Source organism: Pseudophryne corroboree, chromosome 6 (assembly GCF_028390025.1).
Source record: "Pseudophryne corroboree isolate aPseCor3 chromosome 6, aPseCor3.hap2, whole genome shotgun sequence".
NCBI classification, from domain to species: Eukaryota; Metazoa; Chordata; class Amphibia; order Anura; family Myobatrachidae; genus Pseudophryne; species Pseudophryne corroboree.
In genome coordinates, this window is record NC_086449.1 from 311,469,144 (window position 1) to 311,489,217 (window position 20,074).

At 45.7% G+C, this 20,074-nt stretch overlaps 1 protein-coding gene across 1 annotated transcript in view; it reads right to left on the reverse strand.

Annotated features, from left to right (window-relative positions):
- Positions 1-20,074, reverse strand: part of MTMR10 (myotubularin related protein 10) — a 201,280-nt gene that overhangs the window by 57,387 nt on the left and 123,819 nt on the right. Inside the window, exon 3 of the mRNA XM_063926247.1 lies at positions 446-582. Within this exon, the coding sequence (XP_063782317.1) occupies positions 446-582 (137 nt within the window). The remainder of the gene's footprint in view (positions 1-445; positions 583-20,074) is intronic.

Sequence of the window (20,074 nt, forward strand, 5' to 3'; positions counted from 1 at the left end):
CGGCAGCAGGGCAAGCGCTAAAGAGCGGGCTCGCAGGTGGCACAGTGGCGCACTAGGCTATTTATTCTCCTTCCAGGGGTGTCGTGGACACCCCAAGAGGAAGAATAGTTGTCGGGATCCTGGTGCCGATATGCTGAGCGCCGGGATCCCGACAGCTGGTATATCGAGTGCCTCCCCCTTTTTAAATATCCCCTCAGCCATACAGTGCGTGGCCACAACAGCACACTGACTGGTGAATGGTGTTGGTCTCCCAACTGAGTGCAGTTACTGTATGTCCTATATGTTGACGTTTGGTGACACACACAAGCTGTTGCTGTCATCCTGCAATCAGATTCGTCCAGCTTGGTGTAAATCGCCAAGTCAGTGCATGAAAGGGCACGCTGGTGGGGCCAGCATAATGCAATCACTGAATAGTAATATATAAAACATATAAAAGAGTACATACCTGGAATGGCAGAAGATTATCTGTAATAAATGAAATCTTAAAGTTGGTGCAAACCAGCTTCCCCCACAGGTCATAGAGGCTTGTATCAGATGCAATACATTTTCTGACAAAATTCACTTCATTTACCACAATTTCACCTAAGTAGGGAGATTAGTAAATGTTAATAAAGTAGCAATGCAATTGGTGAAAATAAAATGAGCAAATCTGAATCAAGATAACACAAAACAGGTACAAAATGTCACACAATTTTCAGCTGAACGCTAAAATTTATTTTGTCAACATTTTGATTGTGCCGACATTTCACGTGTCACATTTTGAAGGTGTCAACATTTTAACCATGAAGACATGAGTTGACATTACGGTGTCAACCTTTTCACTCAACATAATGACTACATACCAAATCATAACATTCCCTGTGAGCAGATTTAAATCATGTGCGATGTTCTGGTCACATGGAAATGTATATACAGCTTACCTGTAAATAAAGAGGCCAAGTCAGCAGTCACTTTCCTTAAGGTGAAATATCTGCATCTATTTATATTACCAGACTCTCTAATAATATAACTGAAGGACATTGCAGAGTTCCACTCAGAATCCCAACATGAATTATTGACGAAGACAAATGCTTGCAATTTGCACAGAAGTGCTTCCTGTCAGGCTATGGAAACCATTCTCAAGGTTATAAAATTTTATTACACTCAATATTAGCACATACATTTTAATCAATTTGTGTTTAAGATTTAGTGGTACAAACACACAGCAATTCACAACTCACTTAACTTCTACCAACTGAGAGCGTTATACACCTAGGGCTAGGTTTACTAAAAGTCTATTTTAGATTGATAAAATAAGAATTTACTTACCGATAATTCTATTTCTCGTAGTCCGTAGTGGATGCTGGGAACTCCGTAAGGACCATGGGGAATAGCGGCTCCGCAGGAGACTGGGCACAAAAGTAAAGCTTTAGGACTACCTGGTGTGCACTGTCTCCTCCCCCTATGACCCTCCTCCAAGCCTCAGTTAGGATACTGTGCCCGGACGAGCGTACACAATAAGGAAGGATTTTGAATCCCGGGTAAGACTCATACCAGCCACACCAATCACACCGTACAACCTGTGATCTGAACCCAGTTAACAGCATGATAACAGAGGAGCCTCTGAAAAGATGGCTCACAACAATAATAACCCGATTTTTGTAACAATAACTATGTACAAGTATTGCAGACAATCCGCACTTGGGATGGGCGCCCAGCATCCACTACGGACTACGAGAAATAGAATTATCGGTAAGTAAATTCTTATTTTCTCTGACGTCCTAGTGGATGCTGGGAACTCCGTAAGGACCATGGGGATTATACCAAAGCTCCCAAACGGGCGGGAGAGTGCGGATGACTCTGCAGCACCGAATGAGAGAACTCCAGGTCCTCCTCAGCCAGGGTATCAAATTTGTAGAATTTAGCAAACGTGTTTGCCCCTGACCAAGTAGCTGCTCGGCAAAGTTGTAAAGCCGAGACCCCTCGGGCAGCCGCCCAAGATGAGCCCACCTTCCTTGTGGAATGGGCTTTTACAGATTTTGGCTGTGGCAGGCCTGCCACAGAATGTGCAAGCTGAATTGTACTACAAATCCAACGAGCAATAGTCTGCTTAGAAGCAGGAGCACCCAGCTTGTTGGGTGCATACAGGATAAACAGCGAGTCAGATTTTCTGACTCCAGCCGTCCTGGAAACATATTTTCAGGGCCCTGACTACGTCCAGCAACTTGGAGTCCTCCAAGTCCCTAGTAGCCGCAGGTACCACAATAGGCTGGTTCAAGTGAAACGCTGAAACCACCTTAGGGAGAAATTGAGGACGAGTCCTCAATTCTGCCCTGTCCGTATGAAAAATTAGGTAAGGGCTTTTATAGGATAAAGCCGCCAATTCTGAGACACGCCTGGCTGAAGCCAGGGCCAACAGCATTACCACTTTCCATGTGAGATATTTTAAGTCCACAGTGGTGAGTGGTTCAAACCAATGTGATTTTAGGAACCCCAAAACTACATTGAGATCCCAAGGTGCCACTGGAGGCACAAAAGGAGGCTGTATATGCAGTACCCCCTTGACAAACATCTGAACTTCAGGAACTGAAGCCAGTTCTTTCTGGAAGAAAATCGACAGGGCCGAAATTTGAACCTTAATGGACCCTAATTTTAGGCCCATAGACAGTCCTGTTTGCAGGAAATGCAGGAAACGACCCAGTTGAAATTCCTCTGTAGGGGCCTTCCTGGCCTCGCACCACGCAACATATTTACGCCAAATACGGTGATAATGCTGTACGGTTACATCCTTCCTGGCTTTGATCAGGGTAGGGATGACTTCATCCGGAATGCCTTTTTCCTTCAGGATCCGGCGTTCAACCGCCATGCCGTCAAACGCAGCCGCGGTAAGTCTTGGAACAGACAGGGTCCCTGCTGGAGCAGGTCCCTTCTTAGAGGTAGAGGCCACGGGTCCTCTGTGAGCATCTCTTGAAGTTCCGGGTACCAAGTCCTTCTTGGCCAATCCGGAGCCACGAGTATAGTCCTTACTCCTCTCCTTCTTATGATTCTCAGTACCTTGGGTATGAGAGGCAGAGGAGGGAACACATACACTGACTGGTACACCCACGGTGTTACCAGAGCGTCCACAGCTATTGCCTGAGGATCCCTTGACCTGGCGCAATATCGGTCTAGTTTTTTGTTGAGGCGGGACGCCATCATGTCCACCTTTGGTTTTTCCCAACGGTTCACAATCATGTGGAAGACTTCTGGGTGAAGTCCCCACTCTCCCGGGTGGAGGTTGTGTCTGCTGAGGAAGTCTGCTTCCCAGTTGTCCACTCCCGGAATGAACACTGCTGACAGTGCTATCACATGATTTTCCGCCCAGCGAAGAATCCTTGCAACTTCTGCCATTGCCCTCCTGCTTCTTGTGCCGCCCTGTCTGTTTACGTGGGCGACTGCCGTGATGTTGTCTGACTGGATCAGCACCGGCTGACCTTGAAGCAGAGGTCTTGCTAGGCTTAGAGCATTGTAGATGGCCCTTAGCTCCAGGATATTTATGTGAAGTGATGTCTCCAGGCTTGACCACAAGCCCTGGAAATTTCTTCCCTGTGTGACTGCTCCCCAGCCTCTCAGGCTGGCATCCGTGGTCACCAGGACCCAGTCCTGAATGCCGAATCTGCGGCCCTCTAGAAGATGAGCACTCTGCAACCACCACAGGAGAGACACCCTTGTCCTTGGTGACAAGATTATCCGCTGATGCATCTGAAGATGCGACCCGGACCATTTGTCTAGCAGATCCCACTGGAAGGTTCTTGCGTGGAATCTGCCGAATGGGATTGCTTCGTAAGAAGCCACCATCTTTCCCAGGACCCTTGTGCATTGATGCACTGAGACTTGGCCTGGTTTTAGGAGATTTCTGACTAGTTCGGATAACTCCCTGGCTTTCTCATCCGGGAGAAACACCTTTTTCTGGACTGTGTCCAGGATCATCCCTAGGAATAGAAGTCGTGTCGTCGGGATCAGCTGCGATTTTTGAATATTGAGAATCCAACCGTGCTGGCGCAGCACTATCTGAGATAGTGCTACTCCGACTTCCAACTGTTCCCTGGATCTTGCCCTTATCAGGAGATCGTCCAAGTAAGGGATAACTAAAACTCCCTTCCTTCGAAGGAGTATCATCATTTCGGCCATTACCTTGGTAAAGACCCGGGGTGCCGTGGACAATCCAAACGGCAGCGTCTGAAACTGATAGTGACAGTTCTGTACCACAAACCTGAGGTACCCTTGGTGAGAAGGGTAAATTGGGACATGTAGGTAAGCATCTTTGATGTCCAGAGACACCATATAGTCCCTTTCTTCCAGGTTTGCAATCACTGCTCTGAGTGACTCCATCTTGAATTTGAACCTTTGTATGTAAGTGTTCAAGGATTTTAGGTTTAAAATTGGTCTCACCGAGCCGTCCGGCTTCGGTACCACAAATAGTGTGGAATAGTACCCCTTTCCCTGTTGTAGGAGGGGTACCTTGATTATCACCTGCTGGGAATATAGCTTGTGAATGGCTTCCAATACTGCCTCCATGTCTGAGGGAGACGTCGGTAAAGCAGACTTTAGAAAACGTCGAGGGGGAGACGTCTCGAATTCCAATTTGTACCCCTGAGATACCACCTGAAGGATCCAGGGGTCCACTTGCGAGTGGGCCCACTGCGCACTGAACTTCTTGAGACGGGCCCCCACCGTGCCTGAGTCCGCTTGTAAAGCCCCAGCGTCATGCTGAGGACTTTGCGGAGGCGGGAGAGGGCTTTTGTTCCTGGGAACTGGCTGTTTGTTGCAGCCTTTTTCCTCTCCCTCTGCCACGGGGCAGAAATAAGGCGCCTTTTGCCCGCTTGCCCTTATGGGGCCGAAAGGACTGCGCCTGATAATACGGCGTCTTCTTAGGTTGAGAAGCTACCTGGGGTAAAAATGTGGATTTTCCAGCAGTTGCCGTGGCTACCAGGTCTGATAGACCTACCCCAAATAACTCCTCCCCCTTATAAGGCAATACTTCCATGTGCCTTTTAGAATCCGCATCACCTGACCACTGCCGCGTCCATAAACCTCTTCTTGCAGAAATGGACAGCGCGCTAACTCTTGATGCCAGTCGGCAAATATCCCTCTGTGCATCACGCATATATAGAAATGCATCCTTCAAATGCTCTATAGTCAGTAATATACTGTCCCTATCTAGGGTATCAATATTTTCAGTCAGGGAATCCGACCACGCCAGGCCCGCACTGCACATCCAGGCTGAGGCGATTGCTGGTCGCAGTATAACACCCGTGTGAGTGTATATACATTTTTGGATATTCTCCAGCTTTCTATCGGCAGGTTCCTTTAGGGCGGCCGTATCAGGAGAGGGTAGTGCTACCTGTTTAGACAAGCGTGTGAGCGCTTTATCCACCCTAGGGGGTGTTTCCCAACGTGCCCTATCCTCTGGCGGGAAAGGGTACGATGCCAATAACCTTTTAGGAACTATCAGTTTTTTATCGGGGGAAACCCACGCCTCATCACACACTTCATTTAATTCCTCGGATACAGGAAAAACTACAGGCAGTTTTTTCTCACCAAACATAATACCCTTTTTAGTGGTACTTGTATTATCAGAGATATGCAATACATTTTTCATTGCTTCAATCATGTAACGTGTGGCCCTAGTGGAAGTCACGTTTGTCTCCTCATCATCGACACTGGAGTCAGTATCCGTGTCTGTGTCTGCCATTTGAGGTAACGGGCGTTTTAAAGCCCCTGATGGCGTTTGAGACCCCTGGACAGGCACAAGCTGAGTAGCCGGCTGTCTCATGTCGTCAACTGTCTGTCGTAAAGAGCTGACACTGTCACGCAATTCCTTCCATAAGCTCATCCACTCAGGTGTCGACTCCCTAGGGGGTGACAACTCTATAATAGGCAATTGCTCCGCCTCCATCTCATTTTCCTCCTCAAACATGTCGACACAATCGTACCGACACACCGCACACACACAGGGAATGCTCTGATAGAGGACAGGACCCCACTAGCCCTTTGGGGAGACAGAGGGAGAGTATGCCAGCACACACCAGAGCGCTATATATAGACAGGAATACCACTATAAAATGTGCTTTTCCCTTTATAGCTGCTGTTAGTATTAAAACTGCGCCAAATTAGTGCCCCCCCTCTCTTTTTTACCCTTTTCTGTAGTGCAGGACTGCAGGGGAGAGTCAGGGAGACGTCCTTCCAGCGGAGCTGTGATGGAAAATGGCGCCCGTGTGCTGAGGAGATAGGCTCCGCCCCCTTCTCGGCGGCCTTTTCTCCCGCTTTTTGGTGAGTTCTGGCAGGGGTTAAAATACATCCATATAGCCCTGGGGGTTATATGTGGTGTATTTATGCCAGCCAAGGTGTTTACATTGCTGCTCAGGGCGCCCCCCCCCTAGCGCCCTGCACCCTCAGTGACCGAAGTGTGAAGTGTGCCTGAGTTACAATGGCGCACAGCTGCAGTGCTGTGCGCTACCTTGTTGAAGACTGATGTCTTCTGCCGCCGATTTTTCCGGACCTCTTCTTGCTTCTGGCTCTGTAAGGGGGCCGGCGGCGCGGCTCTGGGACCGAGCTCCGAGGCTGGGCCTGTGTTCGGTCCCTCTGGAGCTAATGGTGTCCAGTAGCCTAAGAAGCCCAAGCTGGCTGCAAGCAGGCAGGTTCGCTTCTTCTCCCCTTAGTCCCTCGATGCAGTGAGCCTGTTGCCAGCAGGTCTCACTGAAAATAAAAAAAACTAAAACTAAACTTTCACTAAGAAGCTCAGGAGAGCCCCTAGTGTGCACCCTTCTCGGCCGGGCACAAAAATCTAACTGAGGCTTGGAGGAGGGTCATAGGGGGAGGAGCCAGTGCACACCAGGTAGTCCTAAAGCTTTACTTTTGTGCCCAGTCTCCTGCGGAGCCGCTATTCCCCATGGTCCTTACGGAGTTCCCAGCATCCACTAGGACGTCAGAGAAAAATTGATCTGAATCAGTGGTTCCCAAACTCGGTCCTCAAGGACCCCCAGCAGTTCATGTTTTCCAGGTGACCTAGCAGGTGCACAGGTGTATATTCATTACTCACTGACACAGTTTAAAAAGATCCACAGGTGGAACTAATTAATTCACTTGTGATTCCGTGAGGTGACCTAGAAAACATGAACTATTGGGGGTCCTGAGGGCCTAATTTGGGAACCATCGATCTAAATCGATGTTGTGCTTCCAGGGCTAAAACACACATTTGCTAAAATGAATATGAAAAATAATCTTAAGCAAATGTGTGTTTCAGTCTCTGAAAGCCAGCATCGATTGAGACTGATTTTCATTGATTTGAAATCAATGAAAATAGACCTTTAGTAAACAAATCCCCAACTTTCTAAAATGGTTACTCTCTAATTTGGTTTTATGCAAAAGAATAACAAAAATAATGCTTAACATAGAAATGTATGATTATATATATACCACAGAGTTGAACATCATTATCTGTATACTCCATAGCCCAAAAACTGTATCACTCAATCGACTATTTATTTATTCTGTTTGCTATTTATACATCCTAGGTGCAGGTTATTAAATCTGAGCATTACAGATTGATTTACTAAAGCGGAGGTTTTACCTATAACAACCAATCAGATTTGATCATATCTTATTATGCAATCCATAAATGATAGCTACAATCTTATTGTTTTTCCTCATAACCACAATTTTATATATCTCATTCTATAATTCAAGTATTACAGTTACACAAATATACTTTCTAGAACAAATACTTTAAATCAGGCATGTCCAAACTGCGGCCCTCCAGCTGTTGAGAAACTACACGTCCCAGCATGTCCTGACACAGCTTTAGCATTCTCCGACTGCAAAAGGGTGTCAGGGCATGCTGGGATATGTAGTTTCACAACAGCTGGAGGGCAGCAGTTTGGACATGCCTGCTTTTAATGAATCCAGTTTTGTGGCAGGCTTGCTTTTTTGCACCTTACTGCATTTCTGAAAAGTGATAACTAATGTATCCATGGCTTTTACCAATATACACATATGGTGCTGCGCAATGATATGAGACCTGGGTAGCTGTGACCATGGGTGATTAACCTTCGCCTATGCACACATCACGCTTACCCAATGGATGGCACTTTTCAGCTTAATATACATGACAACCAAAGACAATATCAATATTGCAGTGATGTAGACCGTGTTGCCTACAGTGTACAATGCCCCTGTGCCAGCACGGAATATCTTGCATATGAACTCTATATATTACATGTTTTCATTGCCTAGATGGAATTGATCCTATATACTTATCAAGATTCTTCTCATTTACTGAAGTACTATAAAGTATGCTATTACTTTGTAACCTCTTAGGCCATAAAAGAAGAAGAATACAAATGTCCATTTTGGCTTCTGTACAGGAAATTAAATTCCATGTATCCTCAAACTTGGAACACAGTAGTATAGCAGTATGTACTTCCACTCACAAACATGGGTTTCAAAAAGCCTGCATAGTTCTGTACAGAACAGAATCTTCTCAATCCCCACTCATCAGTGGCACACATTGTTACCATTTTGTGCAAGTAGAACAATTTGTCCCAGACACTGATCATAGTCACGGCATGTGACTAGTAACAACAACAGAGGATGCTGTATTACAACCAATGCGGCACTGTAAGAACGTATTGTAGAGACAGAATTTACTGCACAGTGAGGGGAGTTAATGCATGCCACAGGCACCATGACAGCCATATGGTTGCAGATTGTGTTTGTAGAGAGGAAAACCTGCATAATACAGTATATGTCCCAAAAGTTATTCACATAAAACACATGAATAGTTCCTAACCATATGTAATTATTCAGTCCTAGGTTTTAGCAAATTGGCCGTGGAATTTTTTTTTTTTTTTAAGCAGTGGGCGTTTGTAATGTCTGCAGCAGTTTCTATTATCCTGTATAATTTTATATATATATATATATATATATATTTTATTACCTGTTATTTATATAGCACACACATATATTTCACAGTGCTTTACAGATAATATTTGTCCATTCACATCGGTCCCTACCCCCAGTGGAGCTTACAATCTATATTCCCTACCATATATACACGCACACACATTCATACTAGGGTTAATTTCTGTTGGGAGCCAGTTAACTTATCAGTATATTTTTGTATTGTGGGAGGGAAACCGGAGTACACGGAGGAAACCCACGTAAGTACGGGGAGAGTATACAAAACTCCGCACAGGTAGAGACATTGGTGACCTCAGTGTTGTGAGGCAGTAATGCTAACCATTGCATACACACACACACTAATATATATATATATACACACACGTGTGTGTGTGTGTGTGTGTGTGTGTGTGTGTGTGTGTGTGTGTGTGTATATATATATATATATATATACACACACATGCATACATACATACATACACACACACACACACACACACACACACACACACATACACATATATATATATATATACATATACATATACACACACACACAGTGTCCACGGGAGGCCCACACCGCACCTATTTCTTCTATATACTTACCTTTCTGGTGTCCGAGTGTGGGTCCCTTCTTCTCCAGAGTCCCCTTGTCAGCAGCCGCAGCAGCGCAGTTAGCGCTCTGTCTGAGCACTAGAGACTCTGGCACTGTGCCAGAGAGTCTACAGCACATGCGCAGGTCTCTGAAAAAATGTCCGCCGCGCCATTTTTCTGAGACTTGCGCATGCGCTGTCAACTCTGGCACTGTGCCAGAGTCTATAGCGCTCAAACAGGGCGCTAACAGCGATGCTGCCGGCTACAGGACGGGAGAAGATGGGGCCCACACACGGGTCCCCTCCTCTCTAGATACGCCCCCGATTTATATATATATATATATATATATATATATATATATATACACACATACACACACACACTAAATAAATATATATATATATATATATATATATATATATATATATATATATATATATATATATATATATATACACACATACATACATACGTCACTCACACACACACACTGTATGTACAAGGCTGTTTGAAAAATGACCCTTAGGAGCTGATTGGATGGTATTCTCCAAGCTTTGATTAATATGTGCCCCAGATTATTAAATGATAGATGAAGTGGCCCCAAAGGTCCCGTGTGTATTATACGGTCACATTCCATGATGAAGCCTGAATATCTAGGTACAATATTTTTTGTACACAAATTATTTGAGTGAATAATGAGAGAAGTTTGGAATCCACGTAGTTGACCTTTTGTAAGTCTGATTGCATGGAGTTCTGTTTGCAGTTAAATGGAAGCCACCTACCACTAATTAATATTGACTACCACTGCAGTAATGTTACTACTGCCTATCTACCAGCAGGACAAACATGAGCACTGCTAACATGTAACCATGGGGAAACAAACCTTGCTCTTGTTAAAAGGAACTCACTAAAATTCCTAGCAGCTTGGCAGGCAGAAAGGCTGACACATGCATGAATTCTTAGTCATCCCTAACAAGACTGTGCCAGCAACATTCCACATTGTGAGAGGCCCAGGAACACACAATTCATTGTCTGACCTTGGCCCAGTGTACAGGATCCCAGAACAAAATAAATGATTAATTTAATTATGAGGGAATTGGATAAGCAAGTTATATTTTCCTGCACATATTAGATACGGAAACCAGTACTTGGGCAATAACGAAGAAAATCAAAACATTGATAATTACTATTTTTAAACCATTACAGAATTTGAAGAGATCCTTGCGGTTCACAGAAAATCATGTGCCCGTATAATGGCTGTGACTCATCTCCTCTTGCAACACATTACTATGACATAATTTATATGGAATTAAAGCATATTCAGAGTTTACTGTGTCTAGGCAACTGAAAACCCAGAAAAGAGGCTGGTGATGGAGCAGAAAAATGTTACACAACAAATACGCATTTCAAACTTTGAGCTACTGACTTTGGCTACTTAAGTACTGTAGTAAGTGCATAGCAATAGCTTCTGAATATAGGTACTGAGTATATGGGGCTCAACACCATGGACAAAAAAAACACAAAGTGTCGTACATGTTTCCTCTATGGTTCCTTTCCGCTAACTCCATGCCCAGTTTGAGCTCCCCCCACTCCTAACCTCTGTTAATGCCTTCAGCTTTTAGCCATTGGGTCACGAGTTATGTAAAGGTTTAGATGTCCCTTACTTCACCACCTGAAGTTCTGACTAGGATTACCAGGGGTAATGCTAGAGGTGGCAATAGCTTCAGCTATGGACATTCACATAAAGATGTCTCCACAGAGAAGTCAAAGTCCCAAATACAATTGGAGGCTGACATTCAGGCAACTCTATCTGTTACACAGCGGTATTCGGAATTCATTTCTATGACCCGGATCTCTCTAGTCTATAACCACCTAGGGGGCAATTAATTATTATTTTTGGTTTCCCGCTGACTGCACCCAAAAGCGTCAGGTTTAGCCGCGTAAAAAGACTAAACCCAAAAAAGTACTGGACACGATACAAAAAAAGTGCAGTTTGGACGCCCAAACAGGTCACTTTTCGCACGTTTCTGATAGCCATCATAGAGAGCTGCGAGCTGAAGTGTCTCCCCACTGCTTATTGTGAACGAACGGAGCCACATTTGAATTGCTCCAACGGGCACCATCTAGAAGTGGTAGCGGGTAAAAATAAAAAAAAATAATAGGATTTTAATACCTACCGGTAAATCCATTTCTCTTAGTCCGTAGAGGATGCTGGGGATGCTTCAAGAACCATGGGGTATAGACAGGATCCGCAGGAAACAAGGGCACACTATAAGACTTTGATTGGGTGTGAACTGGCTCCTCCCTCCATGCCCCTCCTCCAGACTCCAGCTATAAGAACTGTGCCCAGGGAGACGGACATTTCGAGGAAAAGGTTTTATTTAATTATTTTAAAACTAAGGTGAGATACATACCAGCTCACACCACAAACACGCCGTACAACATGGCATTTAACAACAACGCATGCAACGGCATGACCAACAACAGTCACAGACTGACTGAACTCAACATGAGCGTAACTACAACCAAACTGCAGATACAGCCCGCACTGGGACGGGCGCCCAGCATCCTCTACGGACTAAGAGGAAAGGATTTACCGGTAGGTATTAAAATCCTATTTTCTCCTTACGTCCTAGAGGATGCTTCAAGAACCATGGGGTTTATACCAAAGCTCTAGAATGGGCGGGAGAGTGCGGATGACTCTGAAGCACCGATTGACCAAACAAGAGGTCCTCCTTAGCCAGGGTATCAAACTTGTAAAACTTCGCAAAGGTGTTTGATCCCGACCAAGTAGCGGCTCGGCAAAGTTGGAACGCCGAGACCCCTCGGGCAGCCGCCCAGGATGAGCCCACCTTTCTGGTAGAATGGGCTTTCACCGATTTCTGTAACGGCAATCCTGCCGTAGAATGAGCCTGCTGAATTGTATTACAGATCCAGCGCGCAATAGTCTGCTTAGAAGCAGGAGCCCCAATCTTGTTGGGAGCCCACAGGACAAACAGAGCATCTGTTTTCCTAATCTGAGCCGTTCTGGCGACAGACTTTTTAAGCTCTGACCACATTGAGAGACTTCAACTCCGCTAAGGTGTCAGTAGCCACTGGCACCACAATAGGCTGGTTTACGTTAAATGATGAAACCACTTTAGGCAGAAATTGCTGACGAGTTCTCAACTCCGCTCTATCAGCATGGAAGATTAAATAGGGGCTTTTGTGAGACAAAGCAGCCAACTCAGACACCCGCCTTGCGGACGCCAAGGCCAGCAACATGACCACTTTCCAAGTAAGGAATTTTAACTCAACCTTACGCAAAGGTTCAAACCAATGAGATTGCAGGAATTGCAATACCACATTCAGATCCCACGGTGCCACCGGAGGCAAACGGAGGTTACATGTGCAGCACGCCCTTCACGAAGGTCTGGACTTCTGGAAGGGAGGCCAATTCTTTCAGAAAGAAGATTGATAAGGCCGAAATTTGTACCTTAATGGAGCCTAACTTTAGGCCCGCATCCACACCTGCTTGCAAAAAAATGGAGTAAACGCCCCAATTGAAATTCTTCAGTAGGAGCCTTCTTGGATTCACACCAAGACACATTTCCTCCAAATACGGTGGTAATGCTTTGCCGTTACTTCTTTTCTAGCCTGAAGAGTGGGAATGACTTCACTGGGAAAACCCTTCCGGGCTAGGATTTGGCGTTCAACCGCCATGCCGTCAAACGCAGCCACGGTAAGTCTTGATACACACACGGCCCCTGTTGTAACAGGTCCTCCCGAAGAGGAAGAGGCCAGGGATCTTCTATGAGCAACTCCTGAAGATCTGGATACCAGGCCCTTTTTGGCCAATCCGGAACAATGAGTATCGCCTGAACCCTTGTTCTTCTTATAATCTTTATCACCTTTGGAATGAGTGGAAGTGGAGGAAACACATATACCGATGGAAACACCCACGGCGTCACTAGGGCGTCCACCGCTATCGCTTGAGGGTCCCTTGACCTGGAACAACATCTCTGAAGTTTCTAGTTGAGGCGGGACACCATCATGTCTACTTGAGGAATTCCCCAACGACTTGTCACGTCTGCAAAGACCTCTTGATGAAGACCCCACTCTCCTGGATGGAGATAGTGTCTGCTGAGGAAGTCTGCTTCCCAGTTGTCCACTCCTGGAATGAATACCGCTGACAGAGCGCTGGCATGTCTTTCCGCCCAGCGAAGAATCTTCGTGGCCTCGGCCATCGCCGCTCTGCTGCTTGTTCCGCCCTGGCGGTTTATGTACACCACTGCTGTTACGTTGTCTGACTGAATCAAGACGGGCAGACCGCGAAGATGTTCTGCTTGCAGAATGCCGTTGTAAATGGCCCTTAATTCCAGAATGTCTATGTGCAGACAAGCTTCCTGGCTTGACCACTTTCCCTGAAAATTCCTCCCGTGTGACTGCTCCCCAGCCCCTTAGGCTTGCATCTGTGGTCACCAGGATCCAATCCTGAATCCCGAACCTGTGTCCCTCCAGAAGGTGAGAACTGTGCAGCCACCACAGGAGGGAGATTCTGGTCCTGGAAGATAGGATTATTTTCCGGTGCATGTCCAGGTGAGACCCGGACCACTTGTCCAACAGGTCCCACTGAAACACCCTGGCATGGAACCTTCCATACGGAATGGCCTCGTAGGCTGCCACCATCTTCCCCAGCAACAGAGTGCATTGAAGAACTGACAGCTTTGCTGGTTTCAGAATTTTTTACCATGTTTTGTATTTCCAGAGCCTTTTCCACTGGAAGAAAAACTCTGCAATTCTGTATCCAGACTCATCCCCAGGAACGACAGCCGTGTCGTCGGAACCAACTGTGATTTCGGCAAATTTAGGAGCCAACCATGTTGCTGCAGAATCGTCAGTGAAAAGGCAACATTTTTCAGCAATTGTTCCTTGGATCTCGCCTTTATGAGGAGATCGTCCAAGTACGGGATAATTGTGATCCCCTGCTTGCGCAGGAGAACCATCATTTCCGCCATTACTTTGGTGAAAATCCTCGGAGCCGCGGACAGACCAAATGGCAACGTCTGAAATTGGTAATGACAATCCTGAACAGCAAACCTCAGGTAAGCCTGATGTGGAGGATATATGGGTACGTGTAAGTAGGCATCCTTTATGTCGACCGACACCATAAAATCCAGACTGGAGATCGCTGCTCGGAGAGATTCCATCTTGAATTTGAATTTTTTTAGAAAGAAATTGAGGGATTTTAGGTTCAGCATCGGTCTGACTGAGCCATCCGGCTTCAGGACCACGAACAGGCTCGAATAAAAGCCGATGACGGGGGTACCGTGACAATTACTTGATTTTGACACAACTTTAGTATCGCAGCGCATACTACCTCCCTTTCTAGAAGAGAAGCTGGCAAGGCCGATATGACAAATCGGTGAGGCGGCACGTCTTGAAACTCCAATCTGTACCCTTGGGTTACTATTTCTAATATCTAAGGATCCAGGTCTGAGTGCACCCAGACCTGACTGAAAAGTTTGAGACGTGCCCCCACCGGTGCGGACTCCCGCAGAGGAGCCCCAGCGTCATGCGGTGGATTTGGTAGAAGCCGGAGAGGACTTCTGCTCTTGGGAACTTGCCACAGCCTGTGACCTTTTTCCCCTTCCTCTTCCTCTCGCAGCAAGGAAGGAGGACCCTCGTCCTTTTTTTAATTTATTGGGCCGAAAGGACTGCATCTGATAGTGGGGCGTTTTCTTCTGTTGCGCAGGAACATAAGGTAAAAATTACGACTTACCCGTGGTAGCCGTAGACACCAGGTCAGTGAGGCCGTCGCCAAACAGGACACTACCGTTAAACGGTAACAACTCCATCGCCTTCTTAGAGTCAGCATCAGCATTCCATTGATGAATCCACAATGCTCTCCTTGCTGAAACAGCCATGGCATTGGCCCTTGATCCCAAAAGGTCAATATCGCTTACAGCTTCTTTTAAAGATGCAGCAGCATCCCTGATATGACCCAGAGTCAAAAGCACGCTATCCCTGTCTAGGGTATCCATTTCAGATGACAAGTTATCTGCCCACTTTTCAATAGCGCTACTCACCCATGCCGAAGCAACAGCAGGCCTGAGTAGTGAACCCGTAGTGACATAAATGGATTTTAGTGTATTTTCCTGCTTACGATCCGCAGGATCCTTTAGGGCTGCCGTGTCAGGAGACGGAAGCGCCACCTTTTTGGACAGACGCGATAAAGCTTTGTCTACCATGGGGGTTGACTCCCACTTTTCCCTGCCCCAAATGGAAACGGATATGCCACTGGAATTCTTTTGGGAACCTGTATCTTCTTGTCAGGATTTTTTCCAAGCCTTTTCAAAAAGAGCGTTCAGTTCATGAGAGGAATGAAACGTTACCTCAGGTTTCTTTCCTTTATAGATACAGACCCTTGTATCAGGAACAGCAGGGTCCTCTGTTATATGCAACACTTCTTTAATTGCCACAATCATGTACTGAATGCTCTTAGCCAGTTTTGGATTTAATCTGGCATCACTATAGTCGACACTGGAATCAGATTCCGTGTCAGTATCTGTATCTGCTATCTGGGTAAATGCACGTTTCCGTGACCCCGAAGGGGTCTGAGTTTGTGACAATGCATCCTCCATGGATTTCCTCCATGTCTGGTTCTTAGACTCAGATTTATCAAATCTCTTAGTCAACAGAGTCACATTTGCATTCAAAACACCCAACATCTTTACCCAATTATCCGTCGGCGGTGCAGACACGGTCACAGTATTTTCTGTACCCACTCCAGCCTCCTCCTGGGAAGAGCACTCAGCCTCAGACATGTCAACACACACGTACCGACACCCACAACCACACTGAAGCTATAGGATATAGGAGACAGACCACAACAAAGCCTGTAAGAAAGACACAGAGGGAGTTCTGCCAGCTCACAACCCAGCGCCTATCCCGGTACTGAAGTAAGTAAAAGACTGCCCAGACCTGTTAGCGCTTTTATATATAAATAATTAGCACCAAATCTTTTGTGCGCCCCCCCCCCCCCCCCCGTTTTGCACCCTGTTACGTGTACAGCAGTGTGGGAGGCCAGGGTCAGCGTCTCTGCAGCTTCTGTGAAGAGAAAATGGCGCTGGTCAGAGCTATGAGGGCTAAGCCACGCCCCCCTAATGGCGTGCTTCGGTCCCACTTAAAATACATATTTATACTGGCGGGGGTCGGTAATTAGTGTCTAGGCACTGTTTACCCAACTGCCAGTGCTACCCTGCAGTGCCGTGTTATGTGTGGGAGCATGGCGCGCAACGCGGCCGCTGCGCGGTACCTCAAAAGCAGTCTTCTGCCGTCACTGAAGTCTTCCGATCTTCTTATACTCACCCGGCTTCTTTTTTCTGGCTCTGCGAGGGGGGTGACGGCGCGGCTCCGGGAACAAGCAGCTAGGCGCACCAAGTGATCAAACCCTCTGGAGCTAATGGGGTCCAGTAGCCTAAGAAGCAGAGCCCTTGAACTCAGAAGTATGTCTGCATCTCTCCCCTCAGTCCCACGACGCAGGGAGCCTGTTGCCAGCAGGTCTCCCTGAAAATAATAAACCTAAGTCTTTTTTCTGAGAAACTCTGGAGAGCTCCTCAGTGTGCATCCAGTCTCACTGGGCACAGAATCTAACTGGGGTCTGGAGGAGGGGCACTGAGGGAAGAGCCAGTTCACACCCAATCAAAGTCTTATAGTGTGCCCATGTCTCCTGCGGATCCCGTCTATACTCTATGGTTCTTGAAGCATCCCCAACATCCTCTAGGACGTAAGGCGAAAAATCAAAGTCCCCCCCCCTTAGAGATATAACTTAAGTTCTTTCACTGCTTACATCTCACCACTGCAAAATTGCTCATAATGTGGTCATTCCAATCCAAATTGTGTTAGCAAGATTGCTCATTTTTTGGGGACTTATTACATGTATTCTGGGACTGCCCACAGGATTAAGTTTGGGGTGTCCAAAGAACATCAAAGATAAAATATTCAGTAATGTGGGCCAGAACAAAACAAGGCATGACTTAAATACAGTGGCCGAAACTGCCAAAGACAGGGTACAGTAGCTTTGAAAAACGTTCCATAGAAGAGTGCCTATAGCACTGCATTAGATAGTAGACATGGTTTAAAGCTGGGGTTTCCTGTACTTAAATCCCCCCACCCCTGTTCACACTTGGGTGACAACCCGAGTTGTTCCCAGGCTGTCCCCCTTCAAACTAGACCCAGATTTTCAGACTTACAATGGACGCTTGGAGATAATGTCATCGCCAATCCCTATGGTCCCTGCCAATTAATTTCTTTTAGGCATCTTCTTGATCACACCTTTCACACACAAGCCAGGGAACTGACCCAGGTTGCAAATCCCGAGAATAACCCTGGTTGGTTGCAAGGTTGTGGACCCAGAACAGTCAACCCAGCTCAGACCCTTTCAGACCTAGGCAGGACCCGGGTCAATGCATGTGCACTGGAATAAACACGGGTTTGTCTGAGAGGGGTAGAAGCAAGATGAAAACCAGGATACTAAAAAATCTGAAATCCAAGGGATTGTAGTCAAGGGCGTAGCTACCATAGGTGCAGGGAGTGCAGCTGTTATAGGGACCAGAGCTGAGAAGGGCCCACCTTCGCTGTCACAGTAACATGTGCTATATACATTTTTTTACCATTGGAAGATACATAGGGACCCTTAAAAACTTTTGCCTTGGGGCTTACGATTTATCTAGTTATGACCCATGGAACTGTAATGTGGTATAAAATTAACTGGAGGGCACTATAGTGTGGCATAATATGAACTGGGGCACTATAATGTGGCATAATACAGTATGAATTGAGGGCACTGCAGTGTGGTATAATATGAACTGGGGACACGCTACAGATGTGTCGTCACACATCCTTGTTAAAATAACTGTTATGGTGTGGCGTTCCTGCGATGCGAACTCATTGCGGGAATGTGCACCACCACAGTCTTTGTGGTGCTAATAATCGCACGCATGCCGCAATCACAACGAGAACTGAGCATATAACTATGGCTAGCAGGAGCATATCCTCCTGCTACTCACCTCACAGTGTACTTTCAGGTCCCTCTGTGTGTACACGCTCCCATGAACACCACACCTTGCCGGAAAACCTGCATAAGGATATAATATATATTGGGGGTACTGTATTGCATAATGTGTACTGGCAGCCCTACAAGGGATATAATGTGAACTAAGGTACCACTGTGGTTCATAAAATAAATGAGGGCACTATTATGGGGCATAAAATTAACGAGTGACGCAGAGAGGTGTCTCTCTGGAAGCACTGGAACAGGGGCCCCTTAAAATGTTGCTTTGGGGCCCACAAAGTTCTGGCTACGCCCCTGACTGTAGTGTTTGTATGAGATGGGAATGGTTCGCTTTCCCAAATGCAGCATCGAGATCCAGAAGAATTAGAAGTGAGCAATGATGAAATATTGGCCATCTTAGTGCAGTCTTTATGAAGTGTTGGGAATGAAAGATTGTTAAAGGAGGGTCCAATATTTTATGTGAGGAAAGGAAGAATGCGAGGATAGAACAGGCAAGATGAGCATTTGAGTTTTAATTTTATTTTTTTACTACCAGGAAAGGAATAAGACACATATTAGCGATAGACAGGTACAGTGGATAAGGACAGATTACAGAATTTAGCTAATGATGGATGAGCACAGGATGTAGCAATAAACTGATTTTCAAGAGGAGAAGGTCATGTGAACATGTACTGTAGTAGAATGTTATATGCAATGCATACGTTATGGTTTGCAGTAGTATGTCAGCTACATAATGACTACATGGATTGTATGGTGACAGAGTACAAGTCAACATGTTCATCACATGGACATGTATGATGTAAAATTGTAACACTACCATAATGTTGACATCTAACCCTAATGTCAATGTTAATTTTTTAATAGGTCATATGTTGACATTCTAACCAATCCACATTCTGGTGTCGGCATGATGAATGTCACCTTAAGGAATACATAGCTCCTAAGCAATCATTACAAAAAAACCAAAAAGGGATCAGTTAAAGAGAAAACAAGGAAATTAAAAGTCTGTACTACTTACATTGTTGCTAACATGACGGTTTATTGTCAAAGCCGTGACTACAAGACTTAAGACAGAGAGTGAGAATTTGGTGTAGGGAGACAAGGCAATAGCAGATCACCTAAATAATTATTTTTCCTCAGTATTTACTACAGAAGAAGGGAAGGGGCCCCAGTTATGTTGCAAGGACATTCATAAAAATAAGGTAGATTAAAGTACATTTACAGAGGAGAAGGTCCTAACTGAACTTTCAAAACTAAAAGTGGATAAATCAATGGGGACAGATGGGATACACCCAAGGATACTAAAAGAGCTAAAAGATGTGCTGGTGGCACCATTAACAGAATTATTTAACCAGTCACTAAATACAGGTGCCATTCCAGAGGACTGGAAAAGAGCAAATGTAGTTCCATTGTACAAAAGTGGAAGCAAGGAAGAAGCAAGTAACTACAGACCAGTAAGCCTTACATCAATAGTAGGGAAAGTAATGGAAAAACTACTAAAAGAAA